General features: G+C 38.7%; 1 protein-coding gene across 1 annotated transcript; it reads right to left on the bottom strand.

Moving 5' to 3' along the window:
* Window positions 1-11997: 11997 nt before the first annotated feature.
* Window positions 11998-25135, bottom strand: LOC115258484 (uncharacterized). The gene is made up of 4 exons (XM_029858600.2): window positions 24985-25135; window positions 24697-24923; window positions 12289-12936; window positions 11998-12231 (listed from the first exon to the last, which is right to left on the bottom strand). The coding sequence occupies exons 1-4, from the start codon at window positions 25067-25069 to the stop codon at window positions 12187-12189; spliced, it is 1005 nt and encodes a 334-aa protein (XP_029714460.1). The 5' UTR covers window positions 25070-25135; the 3' UTR covers window positions 11998-12186.
* Window positions 25136-26360: the final 1225 nt, after the last annotated feature.

Below are 26360 nucleotides of genomic sequence, written 5' to 3'. Positions count from 1 at the left end.
TGTGTCGAGAAGTGAGTGGATGGGCACCGGTGGACGGATATCAACCTGACTTTTGTCGAAGTCTATTAAATACGTTCCGTTCCACGTCGCCCATAGCCACCCACCCCACCAATCATCCAGAAGCGCTCAAATGAGACCTATTAAATGTTGTTGCTGCTTTTGTTATTGTTGTACGGAGCAAACTTGAGGACTACCTACAGTCGAGACTCTTATAAGATCACTGGTCGGGGGGCGCAATAGGAATCCGCTTAATAGGAGACTAAGAGCTTATGGGATTTCGGCATTTTGGGGGTGTGGCCTATTATCTCGGGTGTGTTAAGAGTTAACGCAATACTTTCTTCGGCAAAGTTTTAGGGCTTGATAAGATCTACCATTTAAAACTTTGGTTCATATGATTAGTTGGCAATTTGGCCGCTAGAGGGACCATCAACAATTTGATGCTAAATTGCACTACAGGAACCATATCAGGTTGTCAAGCAAACGTTACGATATGCGACAGCTCAAGACCCTGATAATTTGGAAGGATAGTGTCTTCGGGAAAGTTGTTGGGTACGCCAATAACTTACTGAAGATGAGTTGCGAAGTTCGAAATTCCTCCACTGGGCGGCGCTAGTGAGCAAGTAATTTTTCAAAACCTTATATCTCAGAATCCCGATAACTTAGGAAGATGGTGTCATGACATAAACTTACATAAAAATAAACGCTTGTTTCGCAATTCCGCCACTAGGCGGCGCTAGTGAACATGCAAATTTTAGAAATCTCATAACTCAGAATCCTGACAACTTAGAAAGTTGGTGTCTTCGGCAAAGTTGATCAGTATGACATAAGCTTACATAAAAATAAACACTTGTTTCACAATTCTGCCACTAGGTTGCGCTAGTGAACATACAAATTTTAGAAATCTCATAGCTCAGAATCCCGATAAGTTAGAAAGTTGGTGTCTTCGGCAAAGTTGATCAGTATGACATAAACTTGCACAAAATGGGACACTTGTGTCAGAATTCTGCCTCTAGGTGGCACCAGAAATCACGCAAATTTTGAAAATCTCATAGCTCAGAATTCTGCAATCTTGGAGAGACTGTATTCTTCATTGATGAGATACTTGGTTTGGAATTCTGCCCCTGGGCAGCATGCATATTGATGACAGTCGGACTCGAAAGGAATCTTCCGTGGAGTTTTTAATAGTATGCTAGCTGAAACTACTAGACGATTTAAAAGAATTAAAAAATTAAAGAATTGCGAAACAATTGTTTATTTTTATGTAAGTTTATGTCATTCTGATCAACTTTGCAAAACAACCATCTTCCTAAGTTATTGGGGGGAGCGACACTAGTTTTGCTGAGCCGAAAACCCCCCAAAAAAGTCGAAAAAATACGAAAAAAAGTAGTAAACGCCGCCTAGTGGCAGAATTTTGAAACAAGTGTTTATTTTTATGTAAGTTTATGTCATACTGATCAACTTTGCCGAAAACACCAACTTCCTAAGTTATCAGGATTCTGAGCTATGAGATTTCTAAAATTTGCAAGTTCACTAGCGCCTCCTTGTGGCAGAATTTTGAACCAAGTGCTCATTTTTATGTAAGTTTAAGTCACTCTGATCAACTTTTCCGAAGACACCAACTTCCTAAGCTATCAGGATTCTGAGCTTTGAGATTTTTAAAATTTGCAAGTTTACTAGCGCCTCCTAGTGGCAGAACTTTGAAACAAGTGTTTATTTTTATGTAAGTTCATGTCATTCTGAACAACTTTTCCGAAGACACCAACTTTCTAAGTTATCGGAGGAAGCGACACTAGTTTTGCCAAGCCGAAAAACCGCCAAAAAAATCGAAAAAATACGAAAAAAAGCAGTAAACGCCTCCTAGTGGCAGAATTTTGAAACAAGTGTTTATTTTTATGCAAGTTTATGTCATACTGATCAACTTTACCGAAGACACCAACTTTCTAAGTTATCAGGATTCTGAGCTATGATATTTCTAAAATTTGCATGTTCACTAGCGCCGCCTAGTGGCAGAATTGCGAAACAAGTGTTTATTTTAATGTAAGTTTATTCATACTGATCAACTTTGCCAAAGACACCAACTTTCTAAGTTGTCAGGATTCTGAGTTATGAGATTTCTAAAATTTGCATGTTCGCTAGCGCCGCCTAGTGGCAGAATTGCGAAACAAGTGTTTATTTTTATGTAAGTTCATGTCATACTGATCAACTTCGCCGAAGACACCATCTTCCTAAATTATCGGGATTCTGAGTTATGAGATTTCTAAAATTTGCATGTTCACTAGCGCCGCCTAGTGGCAGAATTGCGAAACAAGTGTTTATTTTTATGTAAGTTTATGTCACTCTGATCAACTTTTCCGAAGACACCAACTTTCTAAGTTATCGGGGGGAGCGACACTAGTTTTGTCAAGCCGAAAAACCGCCAAAAAAATCGAAAAAAGACGAAAAAACCCGGTAAACGTTGCCTAGTGGCAGAATTGCGAAACAAGTGTTTATTTTTATGTAAGTTTATGTCATACTGATCAACTTTGCCGAAAATACCAACTCCCTAAGTTATCAGAATTCTGAGCTATGAGATTTCTAAAATTTGCATGTTCGCTAGCGCCGCCTAGTGGCAGAATTGCGAAACAAGTGTTTATTTTTATGTAAGTTTATGTCATACTGATCAACTTTGCCGAAGACACCAGCTTTCTAAGTTATCGGGATTCTGAGATATGAGGTTTTGAAAATTTACTTGCTCACTAGCGCCGCCCAGTGGAGGAATTTCGAACTTCGCAACTCATCTTTAGTAAGTTATTGGCGTATCCAACAACTTTCCCGAATACACTACCCTTCCAAATTATCAGGGTCTTGAGCTGTCGCATATCGTAACGTTTGCTTGACAACCTGATATGGTTCCTGTAGTGCAATTTAGCATCAAATTGTTGATGGTCCCTCTAGCGGCCAAATTGCCAACTAATCATATGAACCAAAGTTTTAAATGGTAGATCTTATCAAGCCCTAAAACTTTGCCGAAGAAAGTATTGCGTTAACTCTTAACACACCCGAGATAATAGGCCACACCCCCAAAATGCCGAAATCCCATAAGCTCTTAGTCTCCTATAACGCTCACCCCTGTCTAGTAGGAGTTCGTTTAATAGGAGTCCGTTTAATAGGAATTCGTTTAGTAAGAGACTCGACTGTACTTGATAATAGTCACCCCGCGAGACGAGACGAGACTGCTGGGGGAGTCACTATGGCATGTCAGGACTCGGGACGATGTCACCACCATACGAGGTTTTTATTGCTGTTGTTTGCGGTACGTGTGGGTGGTGGCGGGGAGGGATGAGAGCGCGCGCGGTACTGTCGATAGTGGGATGGGGGTCATAATTACTACGGGGAACAAAATCGAAACCAATCACATTAATTATTCAGGGTTTCATTGTGAGCTGGGACTAGACGCGTGCTTGTGTGCCTTCCGTCAAGAACTATTATGTTGCTGTGAAGGTTCTTGAAATGATTCATGTGAGCTTCTAACATATTGACTGTAAGTCGTTGATATCAACTTCAAATATTGTATTGCCAAACCTAATATCTTATCCAGATATGGTTTCCATATTTAACTGGTAAACAAACAACATCTAGCAGTTATAAGTCCTTAATATTCTTCACCAATTTCGATCTAGAAAAGCTTAATTTTAATTTCTTAAGTGACGATTACACACCATTCGAATCAAAAATGGTATGGTTCATCCAGCGCAACACAAGAACTTGAAACGATTGATGAAAAGTAAACAACACACATCTCAATTTCCGCTACGATTGGTCAGCACGTTCCGTTTACACCAGACATAGGGTGAATTGTATACTGTGACCAATGAACCTTATCATTTGGCGACTATGACTGTCCAACCACGGCGTGGTGGTTGGTGAGTTAGTTGAAAGTGTAGAGTCAAAACCATCCTCAACGATTTCTTTGTTTAGATTCTTCATCGGATGTCGTCTGAGATTTGCTCTTCTTCCATTCATGTAGGAGGAAAGCGGTGTCAAATGCACTGTTAGCGATTGTTGGTGAGCATTTTGATGTAACAACATGTCTAAAGTAGTACCTACATGCCTCTCGATTATTTAAGTAAAAAATATATGTGTTCAACAAATTAGGCTTTTACATTATAAATGTCGATCTACAGGGACTTCCTCTCCGCGGCCACTTAATCGCTGTAAGGGTCGATCTCGACCGCAGGGCACCGGTATGATCTACGAAGCTGACTCCGAACCCCTGGACCACCTCTTGTACTGCATATGGAATAGCCATTCTCCGAGTCCACGCGCCACCTCTTCTGTAGCTCCCAGACGATATGGGTGATAGCCGTTGAAACGGCATTCCAGCTAATCTCATCCCTACACATTTTCTGGACCAAATTGTCCGGAGTTGTGTCCTCCCCGCATGTGGCAAGCATGCGGTCACGCATTGTGCGAAAACGCGGGCACACGAACAAAACATGTTCCGCCGTTTCCTCTAAACCATTGCACACTGGGTATTCGGGAGAATTCGCATGCCCGAAACGGTGTAGATCAGCGGTCACCAAAGTGCGGCCCGCGGGCCGCACGTGATGTCCAGTTCTCTATGTTGCCGTAGAATTCCTTGCAATGTTTCTTATGGAAACTCCACTCTACTCCAAAAATAATCAAGAATAACGTGTTGAATGTTTCACAAATCTATCCAGGTGTTGCAGTACGAGCAGTTGAAAAAATGGGCCTGAGGATCGCTGGTGTAGATACTGTCGGAAGCAACCATGACCTGTAAGGACCTGTGTCAGGTGGAATGTAACTTCCCCATGGCGCCTATTAATCCAACTATCTACTCTCGGTATCGACCTATGGAGCCACCTTCCTTTGGTGGAACTGTCCCACGCGCGCTGCCATTTGACCATAGAGGCCATCCTGGCAGTCCTGCGTATGCCTCTTGTGCCGCACATTTCGAAGCACTCCATGTCCTCACTGATAAGAATGCTGATAGGCACCATACCAGTAATGACGCAGAAAGCGTCGTGTGACATGGTACGGTACGCGCTAGCAACCTTCAGGCACATAAACCTGTAAGTACTCTCCAGCTTCCGTCGGTAACATTCAGTACTTAGTGCAGTGCCCCACGCCGGGCCGCCACACCTAAGTATGGACTAAGCAACACTAGCCAGAAGCTTGCGCTTACTGGCGTACACCGCAGAACTATTGGACATCATCCGGGACAGTGCCGCAATAGCTGTGGAGGCTCTTTTACAGGCATAATCGACGTGGCTACCGAAGGTAAGCTTATCGTCGATCACCACGCCCAAGTGTATGACGGAGCGCTGTGACAGGATAGTGCACTCACCTACACTGTTCTCCGCCTGCTGCTCCGACTTCTGGTTGTTAACATCCATGACCTCAGTCTTGTGGTGAGCCAGCTCCAGTTTCCTGGACCGCATCCACGCCTCCACAACCTTGATCGAGTGGTTGGTAGTCAACTTTACCTCCTGGATCGTTTCACCGTACACTTCGAGCGTAATGACGTCGGCAAATCCGACAATCACCACTCCCACTGGGTACTCTAACCTCAACACCTCGTCGTACATGACATTCCATAACACCGGATGGAACCTTGCGGGACTCCTGAGGTTATGTGAAAGCACTTCCGACCCACCTACGTGTCGTAAACTAGTACTCGATTCTGAAAGTAACTTTCGAGAATCTTGTACAAGCACTCCGGTATCCCCAGATGCAAGAGCGCATCGGCAATAGCAGACCAGCTGGCGCTATTAAACGCATTCCTAACATCCAGAGTCACTACCGCACAGAAACGAATTCCCCTCCTCTTAGACTCGAGTGCTTTCTCGGCGATTTTTGTAACCGACAAGATAGCGTCTACGGTGGACCTCCCCTTCCGGAAACCGTACTGGTTACTCGAAAGACCATTTTTGCCCTCGGTGAACCGCAACATTCTATTGAGGATGATCTTTTCGAGCACCTTCCCCGTCGTGTCTATCAAGCATATTTGTATATATGCCGACGGGTCTCCGAGTGGTTTCCCCGCCTTTGGCAATAGTACCAGGCTCTGCCTCTTCCAAGCTTCTGGGAAAACTCCCTCGTCCAGGCATTTCTGCATAGCAGACCTGAACATTTCGGGAGCCTCTGCAATAGCTACTTTTAAGGCCAGGTTCGGAACTCCGTCCGGACCTGGGGCCTTACCTACGCTAAGGGACTTAGCTATCCCCGCAAGTTCCACATCGGTGACCCTCTCCTCATCGCCAGCCCCAGTCCCCGGCTGTCCTACGAAAGGAGGCCAAGGACTAGGATCATGACGCGGAAAAAGTTCTCCAATGATCCCCTCCAACATCTCTGGAGATTTCTCTGTAGGAGCCATCACACCTCTCGTCTTGGCCATAACGATCCTGTAGGCGTCACCCCACGGGCTCGCATTGGCACTCTGACAGAGACCCTCAAAGCAGGCCTTTTTGCTTGCTCTTATCTAAATCTACAGCGCGGCTTTTGCAGCGGCGAACACCACCCGCCATTCGTTTCGCTCTTCCTCTGATCGTGCTCGCTGCATCCGCCGCCTAGCCCGTAGGCAGGCGCGGCGCAGGTTCGCAATCGCCTCGCCTAGGCATGGTTGCATCACACGCACGTGAGAGCACCGCTACCAGCTCGTCGCCGTCTAAACCAAGTATGTTTCGCTCACGGCGGAGCGCCTCCCTAAATATTCCTTCGTCGAAGTATGATGTCTTCCACGTGCGAGGGCTTGGCCTAGCCGCCTCTTCTTCTACCCGCTGCTTGCTGTTGTTGTAGTCGATACTGTGGCGAACCGCCAGGTGGTCGCTGTGAGTATAGCTATCGTCTACTCTCCAGTTTGAACTACTTGTTAAAGCCCAGTTTCGTATTCGAAAGGAATCGCTCAAGAAACTTCTTGAGCGATTTCTGGCAGAAACTTTTTAGTGTAACTGTCATTTGAACTGTGATTTCTTTGCAGCTGCGTACTGTGATCGAAGAAAAAACGGGTTCTTGAGCGATTCAGGCCAGGAATTTTCCATGCATCAATATCCAGCTTTTTACGCTAGCCATAAAGCAACGAGGGGTGAATCGATTTTGACATTTCTTGCCGACAAATTTTATAGGGCTAAAATATAAACGACTCATAAGAAAGTGATCATTCGTCATAAATAATTCCAAAAGTCCCAGTGAAGAAACAGGGGTGTAAGCAGTAATAAATAACAAAAGTTCCATAAACAAATAGAAAAGTGCATAAATAAATCAAAAGTTTCCATAAATAATTGATTTTTGAGCAATTAAAAACGTCAAAATGCAATGAATCATTCAACTGTTGCAATAAAAAAAGCCAATTTTCCCACCAAAAAACTTCGAATTTTCCATAAATAAATCCGATTTTTCCATAATAAATTAGAAAATTCACAATAAAAAAATATCTTAAAAGCAATAAATAATTCAAAAAGTGCAATAACAAAAAAATAAATTATCAATAAATGTCGAAAAACGAGCAATAAACGTAAATGCATTTTGAACCAAAAATTACATAGACCATGCGGCGAAGCCGCATAGAGGATTGAGGAACTGAGGCGGCAGAAGGCCGCCGAAGTTTCCGATATCCGATGCACCGCAACTGCATCGATTCGGTTCTAGGCAAACCATAGATTCAAGAATTTGCCAGGTATAATGCAAACATAGATGTTATCCCTTTTTTTAGGTCCGACGAGCGATAGCGAGTTCGGACAGCAAGCAATTGCTCGGTAAATTGCAATCATAGTTGCGCAAGCTTTTCAGTCGATTCAGTCATATAAGTGCGATTCAGCATTTCACTGTCTCATACTTTTCTGCATTTGTTTTTCATGGGTAATTTCGTCATTTTTTATTGCATTTTTTGAATTTTTTATTGCTTTCAAGATATTTTTTTATTGTGAATTTTCTAATTTATTATGGAAAAATCGGATTTATTTATGGAAAATTCGAAGTTATTTGGTGGGAAAATTGGCTTTTTTTATTGAAACAGTTGATTTATTCATTGCATTTTTGACGTTTTTAATTGCTCAAAAATCAATTATTTATGGAAGCTTTTGATTTATTTATGCATTTTTCTATTTGTTTATGGAACTTTTGTTATTTATTACTGCTTACACCCCTGTTTCTTCACTGGGACTTTTCGAATTATTTATGGGAAATTTTGTATTTATTATGGAACGTTTAATTGTCTGCCAATTTTATAGTATGGTCCGAGTAGGCTAAAAATGTAGCTTGTTGATTCGACTGTCAAAAATTTTCACAATTGTTTACAGTTGACCATTTTAGCTTATATTTCTTATTAATTTACCATTTGTAATTATTTTTTTTAATTTTAGGTGATTTTAGGCACTCAATTGGATGGATCAACGCTTTCATTTGGCCGTTTTGAATACATTATTGAAAACGGTGTGCAGAACTTCTTCATTCAAAGGCTCATTACATCGATTACAATCGAACAGAAATTCGACCAAAACCTGGCCGAGCTCTTCTATGAATTTCTTTCAACAATATTGTGTCTTGCATTTCACTAAATATGGAACAGTGAAGTGTAATTTAAAACGTCTAGAATAAATAGGATGTCCAGGGCCCATCCGTATATCTGCCTGTTTCGATCCACCGAAGTATGAGTTGTCCTCTATGATGTAATTTATTCGTCCACTCAATGCATGAAAACAAAGAATTTAGTCATCCAAAGGAAAACTTTGTGAAATAAACTACAAATGCTCTAAACCTCTCCATACAATGATTGTATATTAAGATCTTTAACCAGAATTGACGTCGACCGTGGACCCCCGGGAGTGATTGAAGTACTTGAATTCTTTTGTTCATAAAGATAAATACAACAGGCAAAAAGTTAGACTTCATCGACTTTATTCACCTGCTAAAGGTATAACTTCTTCCACACAATTTCTTCGTTTGGGTAACGTAGTGAGTAGTATACTCAGGAAGGGTCCTGATCAGATGACGCTCCCACCATGCCAAGATCTGGTCATATCCATGACAAGGTATACTCAATGGAAGCTCCGTCGTAGTTCTAGCCAAGCTTTCATAAGCATAATCTGGTCGTTATCCATCAGGATTGCTGTAAGGACCCCTTAGTTAGGTCACTTTTTTGCCTAGTGACGTGGAAAAATGGGAGAAAGCTTTTGCACTCCATTTACCGGTGTCAGATCGTTTTACTTTCGCCAAAGGTCTGAACGCCGGCACTACAATAACATTTTGAGTAAAATCTGTTCCTCGGTCCATAAAAAAACATTTTGGCAATTACCACACAGTTTGTATGTCCGACAGCATTAACCTAAAAGTAAAATTTTGAAGATCAAATATAGAATAGTAAAATTATTTCTATTTTTTTTTTTTGAAACCCAGAATTGAAATATTGACATTTTATCGCTTCCTCAAAATAAAATTTTCAACGCTAAAGAGCTTGCTTAGATCCAACTATAAAAAAATTATAGTGTCGGCAAGAATTGTCAGAGAGGGGTGACTCAAATTTTATGGAACGCCAGCGTAAAAAGCTGGATAGGCTGAGAAATTCCCTCTGAACTGCAAACAGCCCTTAATCCAGGACTACAAAACGTCACGTCAATAATTGACTCCGCACCGTTTTGACTAGTACTGTGTTTACTAGCAAAACAAACTACCTGGTGGCTAGGTATGCGGAGTGCGAGAGAAAATCTCGGCTTCATAAAAAAAATCGCTCTCATTTGTAGTTAGTGGGCACAAACAGGAGTGTGTTGTGGATTGGCATCTAAGCCGAAAGAGAGATGAGTTTGTGAAATAGGAGTGTTCACGGTGCGGCTTCGGAGTCAGTTTGGCTTTCTATTCCGCAGAATCATTACTTGTTCTGTGGCTTAGTTGGTTAAAGCGCCGGTCTAGCGAATACGGAGTCGTGGGTTCAAATCCCACCAGAACGCGATTTTTTTCATAAATTTCATCTCTTAATTTGTCAATTAGCAACATTTCGTGCCTTCTAATTACTAGTTTTTCCAGTATGTTTCAGACATACCAGCAAATCTGGTAAAATGCCAGTAAAATGGGCAATATGTGTCATTGTACTCTGAACAAAGAGAGCCTCTCAAATGCAGATAGGTCCTATTGAAATGTTTGGCTTGAAATCTTTTCGCAAATAAAACCAGCGCAACTGTTCTTCTTATTTTAAGCTTATTAAAAGTGAGCAAGAATGATCCACTGCACGAATTTACTCTGGCTTTCTTACTCTCACCGAAAATTTGACGTTTGAGCGATGCCGACACCACTCAAACGTCAAATTTTCTGTGAGCGTAAGAAAGCCAGAGTAAATTCGTGCACTGGACCATAGAATAACAAAATGCACTGTTTTTTTGAAGCATGCTTCTTGGGATTTGTGCTTCTGAAACTCTGATGCACTGTTGACGCGGGATTTCAATATGTTTATCTTTAAGATAAATACTTCACAGGAATAAGATATACGTATAATAATTTTCTTAATAATTTTTTTCCTACCCTGCTATAACAAATATTTATGATACAATAGGCGTTCGATCGATACAAAATGGTTAACTACGCAGGTTCTTCACGGGTAAATGCAAACCTATCTATCTATCTAGATAAATAAAAATGGAATGGTGTTTGTATGTCACGAATTGGCTTGAGAACGGGCCAACGGATCTACACCATTCGCACTGAAAATGAAAAAGATTGAAATTTCATTTTTCGGACAATTTGTCTGTAGAGCTGCATGTCAAAAACACAGTAGGCAGGTAGAACGACGTTTGCCGGGACAGCTATTTTAAAATAAAAGTCCGGCAAGTGCAACAATTTTGCAGACATTCATCTCCTTTATGATTTTGTGGCTATATCGGTCTCTTTCTACTCATAAGTATAAGGGAGTAGAGATCAAAGTGGATAATGAAATGATAGATATGATAGAATTCGCTAGGTAGCGAACAAGTGTGAAAAATTTTATAGAAGGTGAAATTAGGCAAGTAGGCCATGTATTGAACGAATACATCGAATGCGTGAAACTTCTGCCGTGCGACCTGTGCTTTTAAACAGATCGGCTTGGTTGGTAGTTCATACCACCTTACCAAGACTGGCAAAAGTTTCAGGCACCCGACTGCCTAATGTATTGTTCTGTTTTCATCACAAATTCTATCGATCGGTAGCTTTTTCGGAATTCGTACTCCGTTAAAAGCACAGGTCGCACGGCAGAAGTTTCACGCATTCGATGTATTCGTTCAATACATGGCCTACTTGCCTAATTTCACCTTCTATAAAATTTTCACACTTGTTCGCTACCTAGCGAATTCTATCATATCTATCATTTCATTATCCACTTTGATCTCTACTCCCTTATACTTATGAGTAGAAAGAGACCGATATAGCCACAAAATCATCAAGTTATTAATAGAATACGGTCGATAAATCATCATATGACATTCATCTCCGTCAATATGATGAACCTAATGGAGCTTTCTGGTTAATTGACATTGATTCACAGCAGCTTCTAGCATAGTTACCAATTGGAATTCTTTGCAACTATCGAATGGAATTCGGTCAAGTGAAACGTAAACATATTGCAATTATCGAACATCTACTGTAATCCTCTGCCCCACTTCACTATCGTCAAATGCGGAAATGTTTTGTTCTGCCAAAAACGTGAAATTCCACCCCAATCCCAATCCATTTCTACGAGATATCCCGGTTATGGTGAAGCCCGTGTAGTGGTGACTGGGGGTGGTGACTGGCATATTTCCACTCCTCGTCTTTTGATGATTCGTAAGACACGACGACGACGGGACTGTTTGACCGTGGTGGGTGGGTGGTGGACACGATGGAAAGAAAGCGGATTTTAAGACTGCGATCGGGACGCACCATGTCGTGCGTTGAAAGTGCAATTTTCACCCTCGATTGAACGCAGCTAGCAGGAAGATGGAGCGAGAGCGTTCCTGCGTCAGAGTCTTCTTGAGAAGTGGTAATTGTGATCTAATTCAGTGGCGATTGAAACCGAGACCGAGACCAAGCATGGGGGAGCATCACGGGAGATTGATTCATTTCATAGAGCTTGTTTAATTAAGATAGAGATTCTTGACAATAGATGTGAGACTAAAGGAGGTGGAGTTCTTGAGATTGATTGATTCGTTGAATGTTGGATGTTAACTTCGATTTTCGAGGGTTGCTTCATAGTTCTGCAAATCGCTGGATTTGGAAGTTGACTTGTTCAATCTAGATAAAATACGAAATCAGTTGTCTGAAATACAATACTGATATCTCAAAGCGTACCTGTTCTACCACACTGTCATACTTCCTCAACAGTGGCTTATTGTCAATCATCCTACACTTCTTCCTCAGTTCAAAATTCTCCTGCCTTAGTTGCTTCTTTCGTTGCAGCAATCCGCACAAGTACTCCCGATGTTCCTGAATGGCAACCTTCAGCTCATTCAAATCGTCCATCTTGGTCAAGATCTTGTTCTGAAAGGCGAACCACTTCTCCCGAACATGGGCCGCCTTGGAAATATCGCTCACGTACTGTTGCCGCGCTTTGGACATCAACTTGCTGTATTCGTCGATCTTTTCCGTTGTTCGGCTGACCTCGACCTGTAGATCGTGCAACTCTTCTAGGCGGATGTTTTTGATCTGCAGGTCTAGCAGGGCGTCGCGGATTTCTAGGTGGGCAAGTATTTGGGAGTTGGAGAGTAACTTCCGACGATATCTGGAGAATGCGGAGCGAACCATGTTGATTTTGTTCAGAAGAGATTCAATCGTCGCTGTGGATTTAGGTTTGCCAGTTTTGTCAACTGCTGTGGTGCCCAACTTGAGTAGTTTATCATGAGTGTTTTCCAGACAGGTGGTATATTTTAGTAACAGCTCAGCATGCTTTTCCTCTAGATACTTCAACGTTACTGGAGAACAATGAAGTGATGATTTGGACTGGAAAAGATCAATGTTGAGAAGCACATCATATATTGTGATTTAGTAGTTTATGTATGTATTAGTGGTATCACCATATTCCACCTGATAGTGCATTACGTGAAACAAATAACTCCAGGAAAAAGCATTCCGGGAAATGTGATTCCTTAGGGAGCTTTTCCTGAGATTCTTTCAGATGTTCATTCCAAATTCCTTCAGTCAGGAGTACCCTCTGGGTTGTTTTTTCAGGAGTTTCTTCTGAGATTACTAAAAAGTTTCCATTTGGAATTGCTTTAGGAATTTCTTCCGGGATTCTCCTAGGAGTTTCAGAAATCCTCTAGTAATCCTTTTCGTGTCCTCCAGGAATTCGTTCTGGAACTACTCCAGGAGCTCCATCCAATCCAAACGTGAAGTAATTCCATAACAAGAATCCAAAAACTACTTCTTAAGGAATTCCGGATAGAACTTCTCGCGAAAAGGAACTCATGGAAAATTCCTAGAACGCACTATGAGAGAATCTTTGAAAGAACTATTAGAGGAATCCCAGTAGGAGTTCTTTGAGGAATCGTGGAGAAATTTCCCAGATGAATGTCAGAAACAATTCCTGCAAAAATCCAAAAATTCAAACTTTAAGACAAATCATAAAAGGAACTCCTAGAGGAATACATGAAGGAGATGATTTTTTAAAGGAATCCAAAAGTATTCTTGGAGGAATCTCAGTAGGAACCAGCAAATAAACCTCAAAAGGAACTCTTGGGGGAATCATCGAGCACTTGAACAAATATTTTAAACAGAATTTTAGGACAAATCAAGGAAGAAATTACTGGAGAAATCTTGGAATGATTATTTGAGTAAATCCAGGAATTCCTGGATAAATCCAAGAAAGAACTCTTGGAGAAATCCCATTCTTCCAAGATTTTAATTCGGAATTCCTCCAGTAAATATTTTCGAAATTTCATTCAATATTTTTTTCTACGATCTATCCTGGAATTCCTGCCTAATCCCAGAAGCTATTTCTGAAGGAATTTTGGAAGAAATTACTGAAACAATCCCGAAAGGAGTTTCTGAAGCAATCCGAGAAATTATTTCTGGAGGAATTCGGGAAGCAACTTATTGATGAATGCCAGATGAAATTCCTGGGAGGATCCCAAAAAGAACTCTTGGAGGACTACCACAAGGAACTATGAAAAAAAAATCGAGAAGAAACTCTTGGAGATATCTCAGAACGAATTCCTATATAAATCCTGGAAAGAATTCTGAAAAAAAACTCGGAAGAAATTTTGAAAAGAATTACAGGAGATATTCCAGATGATATTCTGGGTGAATCCCAGATGGAACTCCTGAAGGAATTCGGGAAGAAATTTCTGAAAGAGTTTTGGGAAAAAAAAATCTGAAACAATCTCAGAAAGAGTTCCTGAAGCAATCCGAGCAAGTACTTCTGAAGGAATTCCGGTGGAGACTCCCGAGTGAAATTTCTGAAAGGATCCCAAAAGAAACTCTTGGAGAATTCCCAGAAAACCATGAAAGAATCAAAGAATCTCCTGCAGGAATCCTAGTAGCAGTTTCTAGAGGAATCCCAGACAAAGTTCCCTGAAGAATGCCAAAATCTCAGAAGGAACTCCATCTTGGGAAATCCCGAGAGGAACTCTTTCGAGAAGTCCCAGATAAAACTCTTGAAGGAATAAAGGAAGGAATTCCTGGAGGAACCGAAAAATTAAATCCTTAAGGAATCCTGGAAGGAACTTATGGATGTATCTCAAAAGAAATTTCTTTTGAAATCGATGAACTCGTGGACAATTCTTTGAGAAGGCACCTGGAAAAATCCAGAAAGATCTTCTGGAGGAGTTCTCGATTGAGCTTCTGCGGGAAATCTCGGGATGAATACCTAAAGAAAATTCGGAAGCTACGCATGGAGGCATCCTGGAAAGAACTCGTCCCACGCTACGTCTGAACCAGCAGATTATAAATATTGAATGTACATCGGGTTTCTTTCCACTAAACATCAGTGTTCAAGCTATATTTTCATTTGCAGAAGGTTTCAAAATATTCTATCGGTGAAAATTTTTCCATACATTTTGTATGGGAGAGATATTGGCCGAAAATGAGAATTTCATACAATTTTGTATGAAAAACAGCTAAAAAGATGAAAAAATCAAAATTTCCCCGATGAAATATTTTAAAAGTTTCTGCATATTATAATGTAGGGGTGGTGGGGGTAAAGTAGACAGGTGGGGTAAAATTGACAGGGTACAGTTTCATGGCTTTTATTGTTTTTCAAAATGTTTTAACGATTGCAGCTTATGCCTAAGCATGAATCATTTCATTATACTTTTGCTGATCTTGACCATTAAAATCAAATAAACCTCTTCAAGATGACAAAAACTTTAAAAATCACGTGAAAAATCGGAAATGATGTAAAATTTGCTTATAATTGCTAAGGTTTTCTCGTAAGTTATTTTCAAATTATAACAAGTTTTACACCCTATACCAATAAAGCCCACGTAGAAGAATATATTTGACCGAAAAAAAATTAAGTTTTGCAAAAAAAAATGTTTTGGGAATAATTTTAACAAAATCAGACCGGTGGGGGTAAAATGGACAATCGGTTCAAATTTCACCAAAATTTCATATATTTTATTGCAAACTTCAGAATCATTAGCCGTCATACCTATCGTGAGATAGTTGAAGTAAAAAGTTATAAAAAAATATTTCATGTCAACAAAATATAATTTTCATCCAAAACAGTGCTTGTTTTTTACACTATTTTTACAATAATTATTTAAGTGTGTTTCAAAGTTTGTATTAAAAGTTTGAAAACAACAAAATAGAGGTATCGTATGAAATTTGATAGTTTGTTTTTAAAAACATAGAAACAATATGCTGTTACATAACTTTTAACGACTTGTTCATTTTACCCCATCGATTGTCCATTTTACCCCCACCAATTTTTTTCACGCTATTTTGATGCACGATTTGGTGAAGAAAATAATCAAAGAAAACAATATTTTTTAGAGGCAATCCCTTACAAGATTTTTAGAGTATATCATTACCTTCCATGTTACTCGGAAAAGCAGATGGATTTTGCCGCATTTCCGCGGGAAACGACCAAAATGCTTAGGTTGTCCACTTTACCCCCACCACCCCTATAATGAATTCTGACATTCTGTGAAAAGAAGCCCGATGTACATTCAATTTTTATAATCTGCTAGTTCAGACATTGCGTGCGTCCCAGATGGAACATCTTTGGGCCGATTTAAATATGACGTACATTTTTCGACCCCCTCGCTCTCCCCTCTGTTACGCTTTTTCGTATACCTAACAAACGGAGTGTTACACTTTCTCAGACCACTCATCCCCCCTAAACGATGGACGTCATATTTGAATGACCCTTTAAGGAATCTCAAAAGAAACTCCTGGAAGAATCTCAGAGGGTATTACTGAACGGAGTCCTTAGTAAGTGAGTCAGTGGGTCAGTGAGTGAACCAGTGAGTAAATGAATTAGTTGGTTAACATATTTATTAGATCTGTTCAGAGAGAGTAGGACAATAAGTGTACCATTTCTAAATGTATGGGAGCAAGTGTATAAGTGAGTGAATTAGTGAATAAGTCATTAAGTGAGTTATCGAGTAAGTTTTTGAGTGAGTTTGAAAATGAGAAAGATAATGAGTTAGTGAGTGAGCGAGTGAAAATGATTGAGCTTATAAATTAGTGAGCTTGTGAAATAGTGAGTTTGAGAGCTGATGAGTAAGTGAGTTGGTAGGTTAGTGAATTTGTGAATTGCAAAGCAAGTGAGTGATTTAGTGAGTGGAGTAGTGAATTAATAATTATATGAGTGAGAGAATGAGTGAGTCTGTTAGTAAGTAAATGCATGAAATAGCAAAAAATATAGTGAGTTCGTAAGTAATTTAGCGAATAAGTGAGTGATGTGGTGAGTTGACAGCAGAACTACCACAATCATTCAAATACTCGCCTATCAACTCACTTACTATTAAACCTGTTCCCAAACTAACTTACTTTTATCTTGAACTCATTTACTCAACATCTTTACCACTAACTTACGACTTACACATCACACTTATCAATGCACTCGCTTATCAACTTGCTCACTTACTCATCTATCACAAAATCTCACTCACCATGCTTAATCCTCAGTTACTCGGTTTCTCGCTCATCAACTCATTCACTCATAAATTCACTTATTAATTACCTCATTCGCTGCTTAAATTACTTACTCAGGCGCTGTCTATAAGCTCCGTAGATTAATGTTTGATCATCTCATCAAAAATGTTCATTCTTGCAGAAATGCCTTTTTTGAGCTTCTCATGAATTCTTCAAAAATTCCTTCAAAAATTCAATTAAAATTCATTGTTCTCATGTACTTCTAGAGAATTTTTCCCACAATAATTTCCAAGGACACGGCCAAAAATTCCAATAATTGTATAAGAAATTCTTCGATAAATTCCTTTCTATATACAGGGGATGGCCAAAATGTTTGGGATAGGCCACTTTTTTTTCTCTCACAAAAAAGTTCAACATGCTATAACTTTTCATAGAGCGCATCAAAAAATCTCAAATTTTGACTGTTTGTCTACCTGTTATATGTGCATCATTGGTACAAATTTGGGCTCGATTGATAAATATTTCGCAAAGTTAGAACCGTTCGGGTAAAACACCTTTTTTAGACAACTCATTTTTGAGCTGTCATATCTCGGAAACCAGTGAACCGAATTGAATGAAATTTTGAACGTACACTAACAATATGTAAATGCTTCACAAACTATTAAAATATAGGTACTTTTTAAACGTTGAAAAAAGTTGTCATGGATTGACACTTTTTGGATTTTTCTCGAAAAAATGTATTTTTTTTTACATCAATGTCAATAAATTTTAATGTTGATATCCAAAGATTTTCCACTTCTGTTCTCAAATAATCTCTAATCAGATATATAAGAGCCTATTTAGATTGAAGGAAGAACACATTTAATAATTTTTGTGTGGTAATGTAAATTTGACTTATTTTCCTCTATATGGGTAAAAATTTCAACCCGTTATAACTTAATTCGCCGTGAGAAAATATGACATGTTATAACGTCGTGATAAGTATCAATATATTGTTGATAAACGTTAAAAAATTTATTCAATTTGGTTCACTGGTTTCCGAGATATGACAGTTCAAAAAATAGTTGTCTAAAAAATAGTGTTTTACCCGAACGGTTCTAACTTCGCGAAAAATTAATCAATCGAACCCAAATTTGTACCAATGACGCACATATAATAGGTTGACAAACAGTCGAAATTTGAGATTTTTTGATGCACTCCATGAAAAGTTACAGCATGTTGATTTTTTTTGTGGAAGAAAAAAAGTTGCCTATCCCAAACATTTTGGCCATCCCCTGTATCTTTGGCAATGTTTCCAGGCATTCCTTCAGAAATTACACTAGGGGTCCCTCAGAAATTTACTGAGGGATTCCTTCAAGAGCTCCATCGGTACTCTTGTCTGCAATTCCTGCAGGGTATTCTGCACACATTTTTTCAGTGTTCTTAAAAATTCTATTGAAGAGTTTCCCAGGAATCTCTCCAGAATTTTTTGAGCACATTTTTCTTCTTTTTATGGACTGCACGGATGCATCTTATTTTTTCAGGCATTCACCCTGGAATTCCTCCACAAATAATTAAAAAAATTGCTTCAGAAATTCCTCCAGAAAATGTTTAATAATTTCTTGTGGGAATTTTTTTTAGAAGCTTTTTAAGAAATTCCTTCAGACAATCCTCCAGGGATTTTTTTTAAATATTCATCCAAGAACTGTTTTTATTATTTTTAAGCAATTTCTGAATAAAAATTCAGGAAAAAATCCGGGAAGAATATCTGACACCATACCAGCAGAACAGCATTCCAGGATATTTCTAATGAGACCACAGAAGCAATTCCTTAAAAAAATGTTAGAATTTCTGCAGTTATCTCTTGGAGGTATCAACGGAATAATTTCCGAATGAATGTTTTCACGTATTTTTACAAGTTTGTAGAGGAGTTTCTGAAAAAAACCTCTTGTTTTCTGAAAAAAAAAAAAGAATCAGAAGGAATCCGAGACGGAATTTCTGAAAGAATACCTGATCACTCAGGAAGTACATGTGCATGAAACTTTAAATTAAGATCTGGAGAAATATCAGGGAAATTCTTGAAGAAATCCCTGGAGGAATTTCTGAAGAACTTTTTGAAAAGAATAGTTGTGAGAACTCTTTGGGAAACCCTTTGTGGAATTCAGAGAAAAAAAAAATTAGAAATTTTAAGCAAACTTCCTAGAGAATCACTTTTATAAACCACAGAAACCAGTGCCAGTAGAAGAATTATTGAAAGATTTTTTGTAGGAATTTCTGAAGGAATTTCCGGTAGGGTTTCCATCCGTCCTGATTAGGCAAGACATATCCTATTTTGGACTTATTTTGAGCATCATATTTTTTAACAATACAAAGTTTGATTCATTATTGAGACAATATATAAAAATTATAGAGATGTTCTAAACAGGAAGGAATTTCTGTAGAAATTATTTTGGAAATATCAGAAGAAAGTCCTGAAAGAATCCATAGAGTTTTTTATAGCAACCGCCGGATGAATATGTCAAAGAAACCTCCGCAGAATTTCAGACCGAATTTCTGTAGGAATGTATAAAAAAAACACACATGGAGCAATTTTGGAAGGAATCTATAGCCGAATTTAATCTGAGTATCAAGGTGTCTTGTAGTTAAATGCAAACGTTTAAGACTTCCGTATACTTTCCCACATTGGGAATTGGTTTGAGCTTCCCAATCCAAATTACTACAAAATCATACCCAGGTTATTCACACGATCAACAAATAGGAATCGTTGGAAGCATTTCTGAAGGAATCCGTGGATAATTACCTGAAAAAAGTCCAGACTCATGAGTAAGGTGGCCCACACTTATATGAAAAACAAAAATTTCGAAAAATGCCAAGTCTTACCTCCCAAATCAGTTGTTTTGGACTCCCAGAAGCTACGTTCAAAATTTGAGCAAAACCGGTTGAGCCTAAGGGGGCGCTCAAAACGCTTGAAGTTTGTATGGGAAAACTTGGCCAAATGTATGCAGAAATTTTAAGTTTTCGAATTTTGCCGCTAGATGCCGCTGTAAGCGTTCAATAAACAAACCCTTTGGTATTATTGTAGGTGACTATATGCCAAACAACTTTGTCGAAGACTGCGAAGTGATCCAACGTCTGTGAAAAAAGTTATACCCTAGGAAAAGTGAGGATAAACTTTATTATTATTTTTCCAATACATGTAAAGGAATAACATCAATAATGAAATCTCAATACTTTGCCTCACTTTGCCTAGGGTATAACTTTTTTCACAGCCGTAGGATCACTTCGCGGTCTTCGACAAAGTTCTCTGGCATAGTCACCTACAATAATACCAAAGGGTTTGATTGTTGAACGCTTACAGCGCCACCTAGCGGCAAAATTCGAAAACTTTAAAGTTCTGCATTAGGGTGGCCCACACTTATATGAAAAACAAAAATTTCGAAAAATATCAAGTCTTACCTCCAAAATCAGTTGTTTTGGACTCCCAGAAGCTACGTTCAAAATTTGAGCAAAATCAATTAAGCCTAAGGGGGCGCTCAAAACGCTTGAAGTTTGTATGGGAAAACTTGGCCAAATGTATGCATAAATTTTAAGTTTTCGAATTTTGCCGCTAGGTGGCGCTGTAAGCGTTCAATAAATAAACCCTTTGGTATTATTGTAGGTGACTATATACCAAACAACTTTATAGAAGATCGCGAAGTGATCCGACTGCTGTGAAAAAAGTTATACCCTAGGCAAAGTGAGGCAAAGTATTGAGATTTCATTATTGATATTATTCCTTTACATGTATTGGAAAAACAACAACAAAGTTTATCCTCACTTTACCTATGGTATAACTTTTTTCACAGACGTTGGATCACTTTGCGGTCTTCGACAAACTTGTTTGGCATATAGCCACCTACAATAAAACCAAAGGGTTTATTTATTGAACGCTTACAGCGCCACCTAGCGGCAAAATTCGAAAACTTAAAATTTCTGCATACATTTGGCCAAGTTTTCCCATACAAAGTTCAAGCATTTTGAGCGCCCTCTTAGGCTCAACCGATTTTGCTCAAATTTTGAACGTAGCTTCTGGGAGTCCAAAACAACTGATTTAGGAGGTAAGACATGGTATTTTTCGAAATTTTTGTTTTTCATATAAGTGTAGGCCACCCTACTCATGAGTCTAAAACTCATGAGGAATTTCTGAACCAACCAGAATATTTTAAATGTACTTTTAAAAAGAATCCGAGATAGACTTTCTGAAATGAATTCCTGGGGAAATATTCAAAAGTATCCAAGATGAATTTCGGAAGTAATCCAAAGAAGGTATTAAAAAGGAGTTCTTAAATTTATTTTCCAAAAAAAACCTTGGAAAAAATTCAAAAGAAAACTATAAATTTTCTAAATTAATCTCTGGAGGAGTTCTTATAGAAGTTTCCGAACTCTATCCTGGCAGAACTACTTTAAAATCCTCTGGAAGATTTCCTGGAGGAGTATTGAAATGCTGATAGTTTTTTTTTTAGAATTATGAAAGAATATCAGATGATATCCATGGATAGTTTTGAAAAAATATTCATTCGATAAATTTATGAAGAAACCTCTGAAGAACTCTGGAGGAGATTGGAAGATTTTCTAAAGAAATCTTTTGAGAAATGTTTGATTTCTAAAGGAATCATTTTAAGCATTTCTGAAGGAATCTATGGATAATTTCCAAAAAAGAAGTCTCGTACTAATTTCTGAAATAATTTCTGAGGAATCCTGGGGAGTATTCCTTGAGGATATTTTGAAAAAAAATCTGAAGGATCTTTTAGCAGAAGAAGTGCTGAATAAAACTGAAATTCAAGATGTTTTTAAAGAATTTTCAACAATCATCCGAAAAGAATTTGGCAAATTTCTTTAAAATCGTCTGGAAGATTTTCTGGAAGAAAATTTAAAAGAAAGTCTTATTATTTTTTTACAAAATTTATGAAGGAATTTTTAAGGATATTGGATGGTTTCAAAATTAATCCTTCGATAAATTTCTGAAAGAATCCTTCAAGGATTTATATAGAAATTTAGGGAAAACAATTTGAAGCAATTCATGCATGTTTTTCTAAAACATATTTGGAGAAATTTTGGAGAAATATCTGGTGAAATAGCAGAAATAATCTCTTTAGGAAGCTGAATTCCTAATTTCTGGAGAAAAAAATCGAATGAATCTTTGAAACATTTCAAATAAGATCATGTTGTAGAATTGCAGGGTATTTCTGAATTGTAAAAAAATGAAACTACACCGTCTTCAACCAGAAGTTGTACACACTGAACAAGCACTAACGGTCCTATAACAGTTCCCCGAATTCCATTACCCCGAAAACCATCTCCCCGAAAAGCAATACCCCGAATGGTCCAGTACCCCGAATTCCAACACCCCGAATGATATTACCCCGAATAGCCCATTTCCCCGAATTCCATTACCCCGAATAGCCCAATTCCCCGAAAAAATATTTTCCAATAGTGTTGTCTGTGGAAAAAAGGAACTTAATGTTTATCAGAAATTTTTCCTTCTTTTGTGCATTGGCTATTCTTTCTAGACTTAGGCGATAATAATGATATTATGATGTAGAGCAAATGCATTTAATAAAGATTTTTCATTCTTTTATCGTAGGCTGTTCTTTCGCCTTATATTAATACACTGCCCTTTTAAGCATATATGCCCCATGTTGTTTTGCATTTTATCCGTGTTTTTCTTAGTAACAGAGCCATTTGAAGTTAATTTGATACTTTTTCCATTTTGCATCACAAATGAATATTCCACGATAACGTTAAGCATCATTCTGACATAAATTTTAAGATGGAACTTAAGTTAGAGCAGTGGGACTGTATGCGTAGAAAAACAACATGGTACAGATATGCTTAGAACGGCAGTACAGTGATTAGTAGTTTAGCTCATCAGTTTTAGGGCGAGTTGTACACAGTCCATGGAACAAAGTGGAAAGCTTTGTAATAGACAGAATTGGATAGAGGCGATAGATCAGCTATAAAACTCACCTTATTATTTTACATTACTGCTTTTTCTATTTGTTCTAAATGAGCTATTTTTTATACCCTCATATTCCCAGACTCCAAAGAATAGCAGATGAACAAAAGAAAGAAAAATATCTGATAATAAGTTTCATACTATTTGCATTCAGTATCAGTACAGTGCCAGTTACATATACTTGGTGAAAACTATTCCTGCACATCAAAAAATCTCGGGAAAGAGTATAATGAACGATGTGAAAGAGTTAGAGACTTAGGTGTGATCTTAGATACTAAAATGAGTTTTATCGATCATTACAATACAATAATTCATAAAGCTACCAACATGTTGGGGTTCATAAAGCGATTTAGTATCAACTTTAACGATCCATACACTATCAAAACATTGTACATTTCTTATGTGAGATCGATTCTTGAATATTGTAGTATTGTTTGGTCCCCATTTATGAAAACTCATGAAGAACGCATAGAATCGGTGCAGAAGAAATTTTTGCTATTTGCTCTACGTAAACTGAGATGGACAACTTTTCCACTTCCTTCTTATGAATCACGTTGTATGCTAATAAACATACAAACTTTAAAGGAACGTCGTGAATATGCTATGATAACATTTGTAAATGACATTGTTTCGCAACGTGTAGATTGCAGCAATCTGCTATTCTGTTTTAATTTTTATACTCCGACTCGACAATTAAGAAATCGAAACATATTTGCGGTCAGTCATCATCGTACAAATTATGCGAAATTCAGCCCAATCAATAGAATGATGTTAATTTATAATAAGCATTATGAATCTATCGACTTGACCATGTCTCGCGTAAAGTTAAAACAATATTTCAACTCTGTACGATACAATAGAATATAGAACAAATTATGTATGTATGTAGTCTACAAACGGTTGACGAAATAAATAAATAAATAAATTAAAAGACATAATTTTGCAGGGAAATAGCATTCGGGGTAAGTGTCATTCGGGGAAATGGTTTTCGGGGTAATGTGTCATTCGGGAAATGGCTTTCGGGGTAATGTGCCATTCGGGGTAACGGTCTATTCGGGGTAATGGTTTTCGGGGTATTGGTTTTCGGGGAACTGTTATAGGATCGAACTAACATTTTCCCCGACTAGAGCGGGAATCGAACCCACACTCCGAGGCTTACGGAACGCCTAGATGACTAACGCCTCTAGCCGCACGGCCACGAAGCCCACGAAAGAAATCCCGGGACTAATGTCTGAAGGAATTCCTGAAATAAGAAAACCGTCAAAGATATGTTTGGGGCAATTTGACTCGATTCGATATGTTTTTCATTGGGCCTTTGAACGAAGCCTTTGAACGAACTCATATTCCACTTGACGAAACGAAAAATCAAATGACCCACCACCAACGTGTTTGACGTATACTGTTCCAAGTATGAAGCTGTATTAGTTTTACTTAGTAATCAGTTGGACATCGTCCTGATGATGGGTGACAACAAACCCGAAACCGGTCGTTAAAAAAGGTAAATTTATATCCTTTTTTCGTTATTTGTAAGAACAAAAAGTGTTATGTCCTGTTTCCGCGTCGTGTCGTGTGATTGTGGCCTTTGAACGAAGTTTGTAATTTTTATTGTTTCAAAAATAGAGCGTTTGATACAAAAAGCACAAGTCTACAAACAGTAACATAGGACTATACGTAGAAAAGAAGCCTACCTCTAGCACGGTTTCCACCGATTCAAATTCGGAAATTCCGCTTCTCTTACGAATACTCTGAAGAATAATCGACTCCCGATGGATACTCGATTGCCGGCGCGCTTGCATTCGTGAACCCAAACTAATCTCTGATGGTTTTCCATCGTCAGCCTCCGACTCTGCTGGTTCTGGATCCTCAACTTGTTGACCATAACTAGTTTTTCCTATGGTACTACTGGAAACAATTTCTGGAAAACAACGATTTTTAGAATCTCACAATGCTCTAAACATTACTATTTCTGTACCCACTTGCGTCGGATTCGCCGAAGAGTTCCTTAACGATGTCGAAACTCGAGGTAGCTTGCACTTCAGATGAACTCCACAGGAAGGACATTTTTCTGAACTTCAAACGACTCAAACTAAATACTCAAACACTCATCAGATTGCCAGTTTACCTAACGAAAGCCATCTTTGATGAGAGATTGATGCAGCCAATTTAAATCGCATCACACGCTCATGTCCTCGCATTACTGCAACCCATAATTACCCACAAATCATCCACAATCCTGCTAATATCTCCCCATTGCGCAAACGTTCTTCAATTAAATGTCCTTCTCCAGCCCCCACCAGAGCAATCGAGGCTAAAGACACGTTCATTACGGGCTAACGACGGCTTAATTAAATCACTCCAGAATCGATAAATCATTTAGGTTAGTTTCCGTCCGTCGTCCGCCCGCCGGCCGGTCGGTTCGTGACAAAAACGCTAAACACGACGTAACATATGTTCCCATTATCGAGTAGTGCCCTCCACTCCCGCACCTTTCTCACACAAATGAGTCCCAAGGCAGGCTTATCTGTTCCAACTGTTCCGAGTTGATCGTCCGATTCTCATGCATGGCGCGTAATGACCAACACCCTTCGGCGCCCCACCGGCGAATGTCCCCTTGTTCACCGTCGTCGTCGTCGTCGCCATAAACTAGGATCAAGCGCATCACCACCGACCGCCTGACGACAACAGTCTAGCAAAGACCTATAATGTTCCTAATAATAATCATGTCCAGTAACTGCAGACTGATAGTGCAAACAACCATACTCCATCCGTTTCCACACATAAGGAAAACATCTAATGAGGATGGACTGCACACGGTACAAGGCACGGGACACATGGTTGGTGGTGGTCGTAAATTATCTTTCAGATCGGATAATTAGAGGGCGACAAGATGTTTTTCTTCGGTTGGTCAGCTTTGAGTCAATAAAGAAGCTACTTCATCAAGATTTTTGTATAAAGAACATAGGCAAACATAGCGACAGTGATAATGATAGTTATTATGTCCCTAAGAAGCAAACTTTGATGAAAGTGAAGGTTTTGCTCGAATAGCTTCAAACGAAAGGAATAAGTGATTGTAGATGGATTATTTGCAAGGGAATATTAAATTCAAATATTTTTTTTTAATTTTTTTTATTATTGTGTACTTTAACTTATGCTAATTCTACACTTAAAATTCGTATATGTATATATAAAAATGTTTCAGAATAATAATCATTCTGTTGCAATGTAAGCTGAGAAATTTTTCAAACTGGAGGCAAACGAGCCTCGGGCTGAAAGTATCGATAATAAAGATATAAAAAATAATAAAAAAAAAAAATTCAAAAAAAATTACGATTTTTTTCTGGAGCTGGTTTTA

The sequence above is a fragment of the Aedes albopictus genome, chromosome 2 (assembly GCF_035046485.1).
Source record: "Aedes albopictus strain Foshan chromosome 2, AalbF5, whole genome shotgun sequence".
In the NCBI taxonomy this organism is placed as follows: domain Eukaryota; kingdom Metazoa; phylum Arthropoda; class Insecta; order Diptera; family Culicidae; genus Aedes; species Aedes albopictus.
This window is presented reverse-complemented; position numbering and strand designations above follow the sequence as displayed.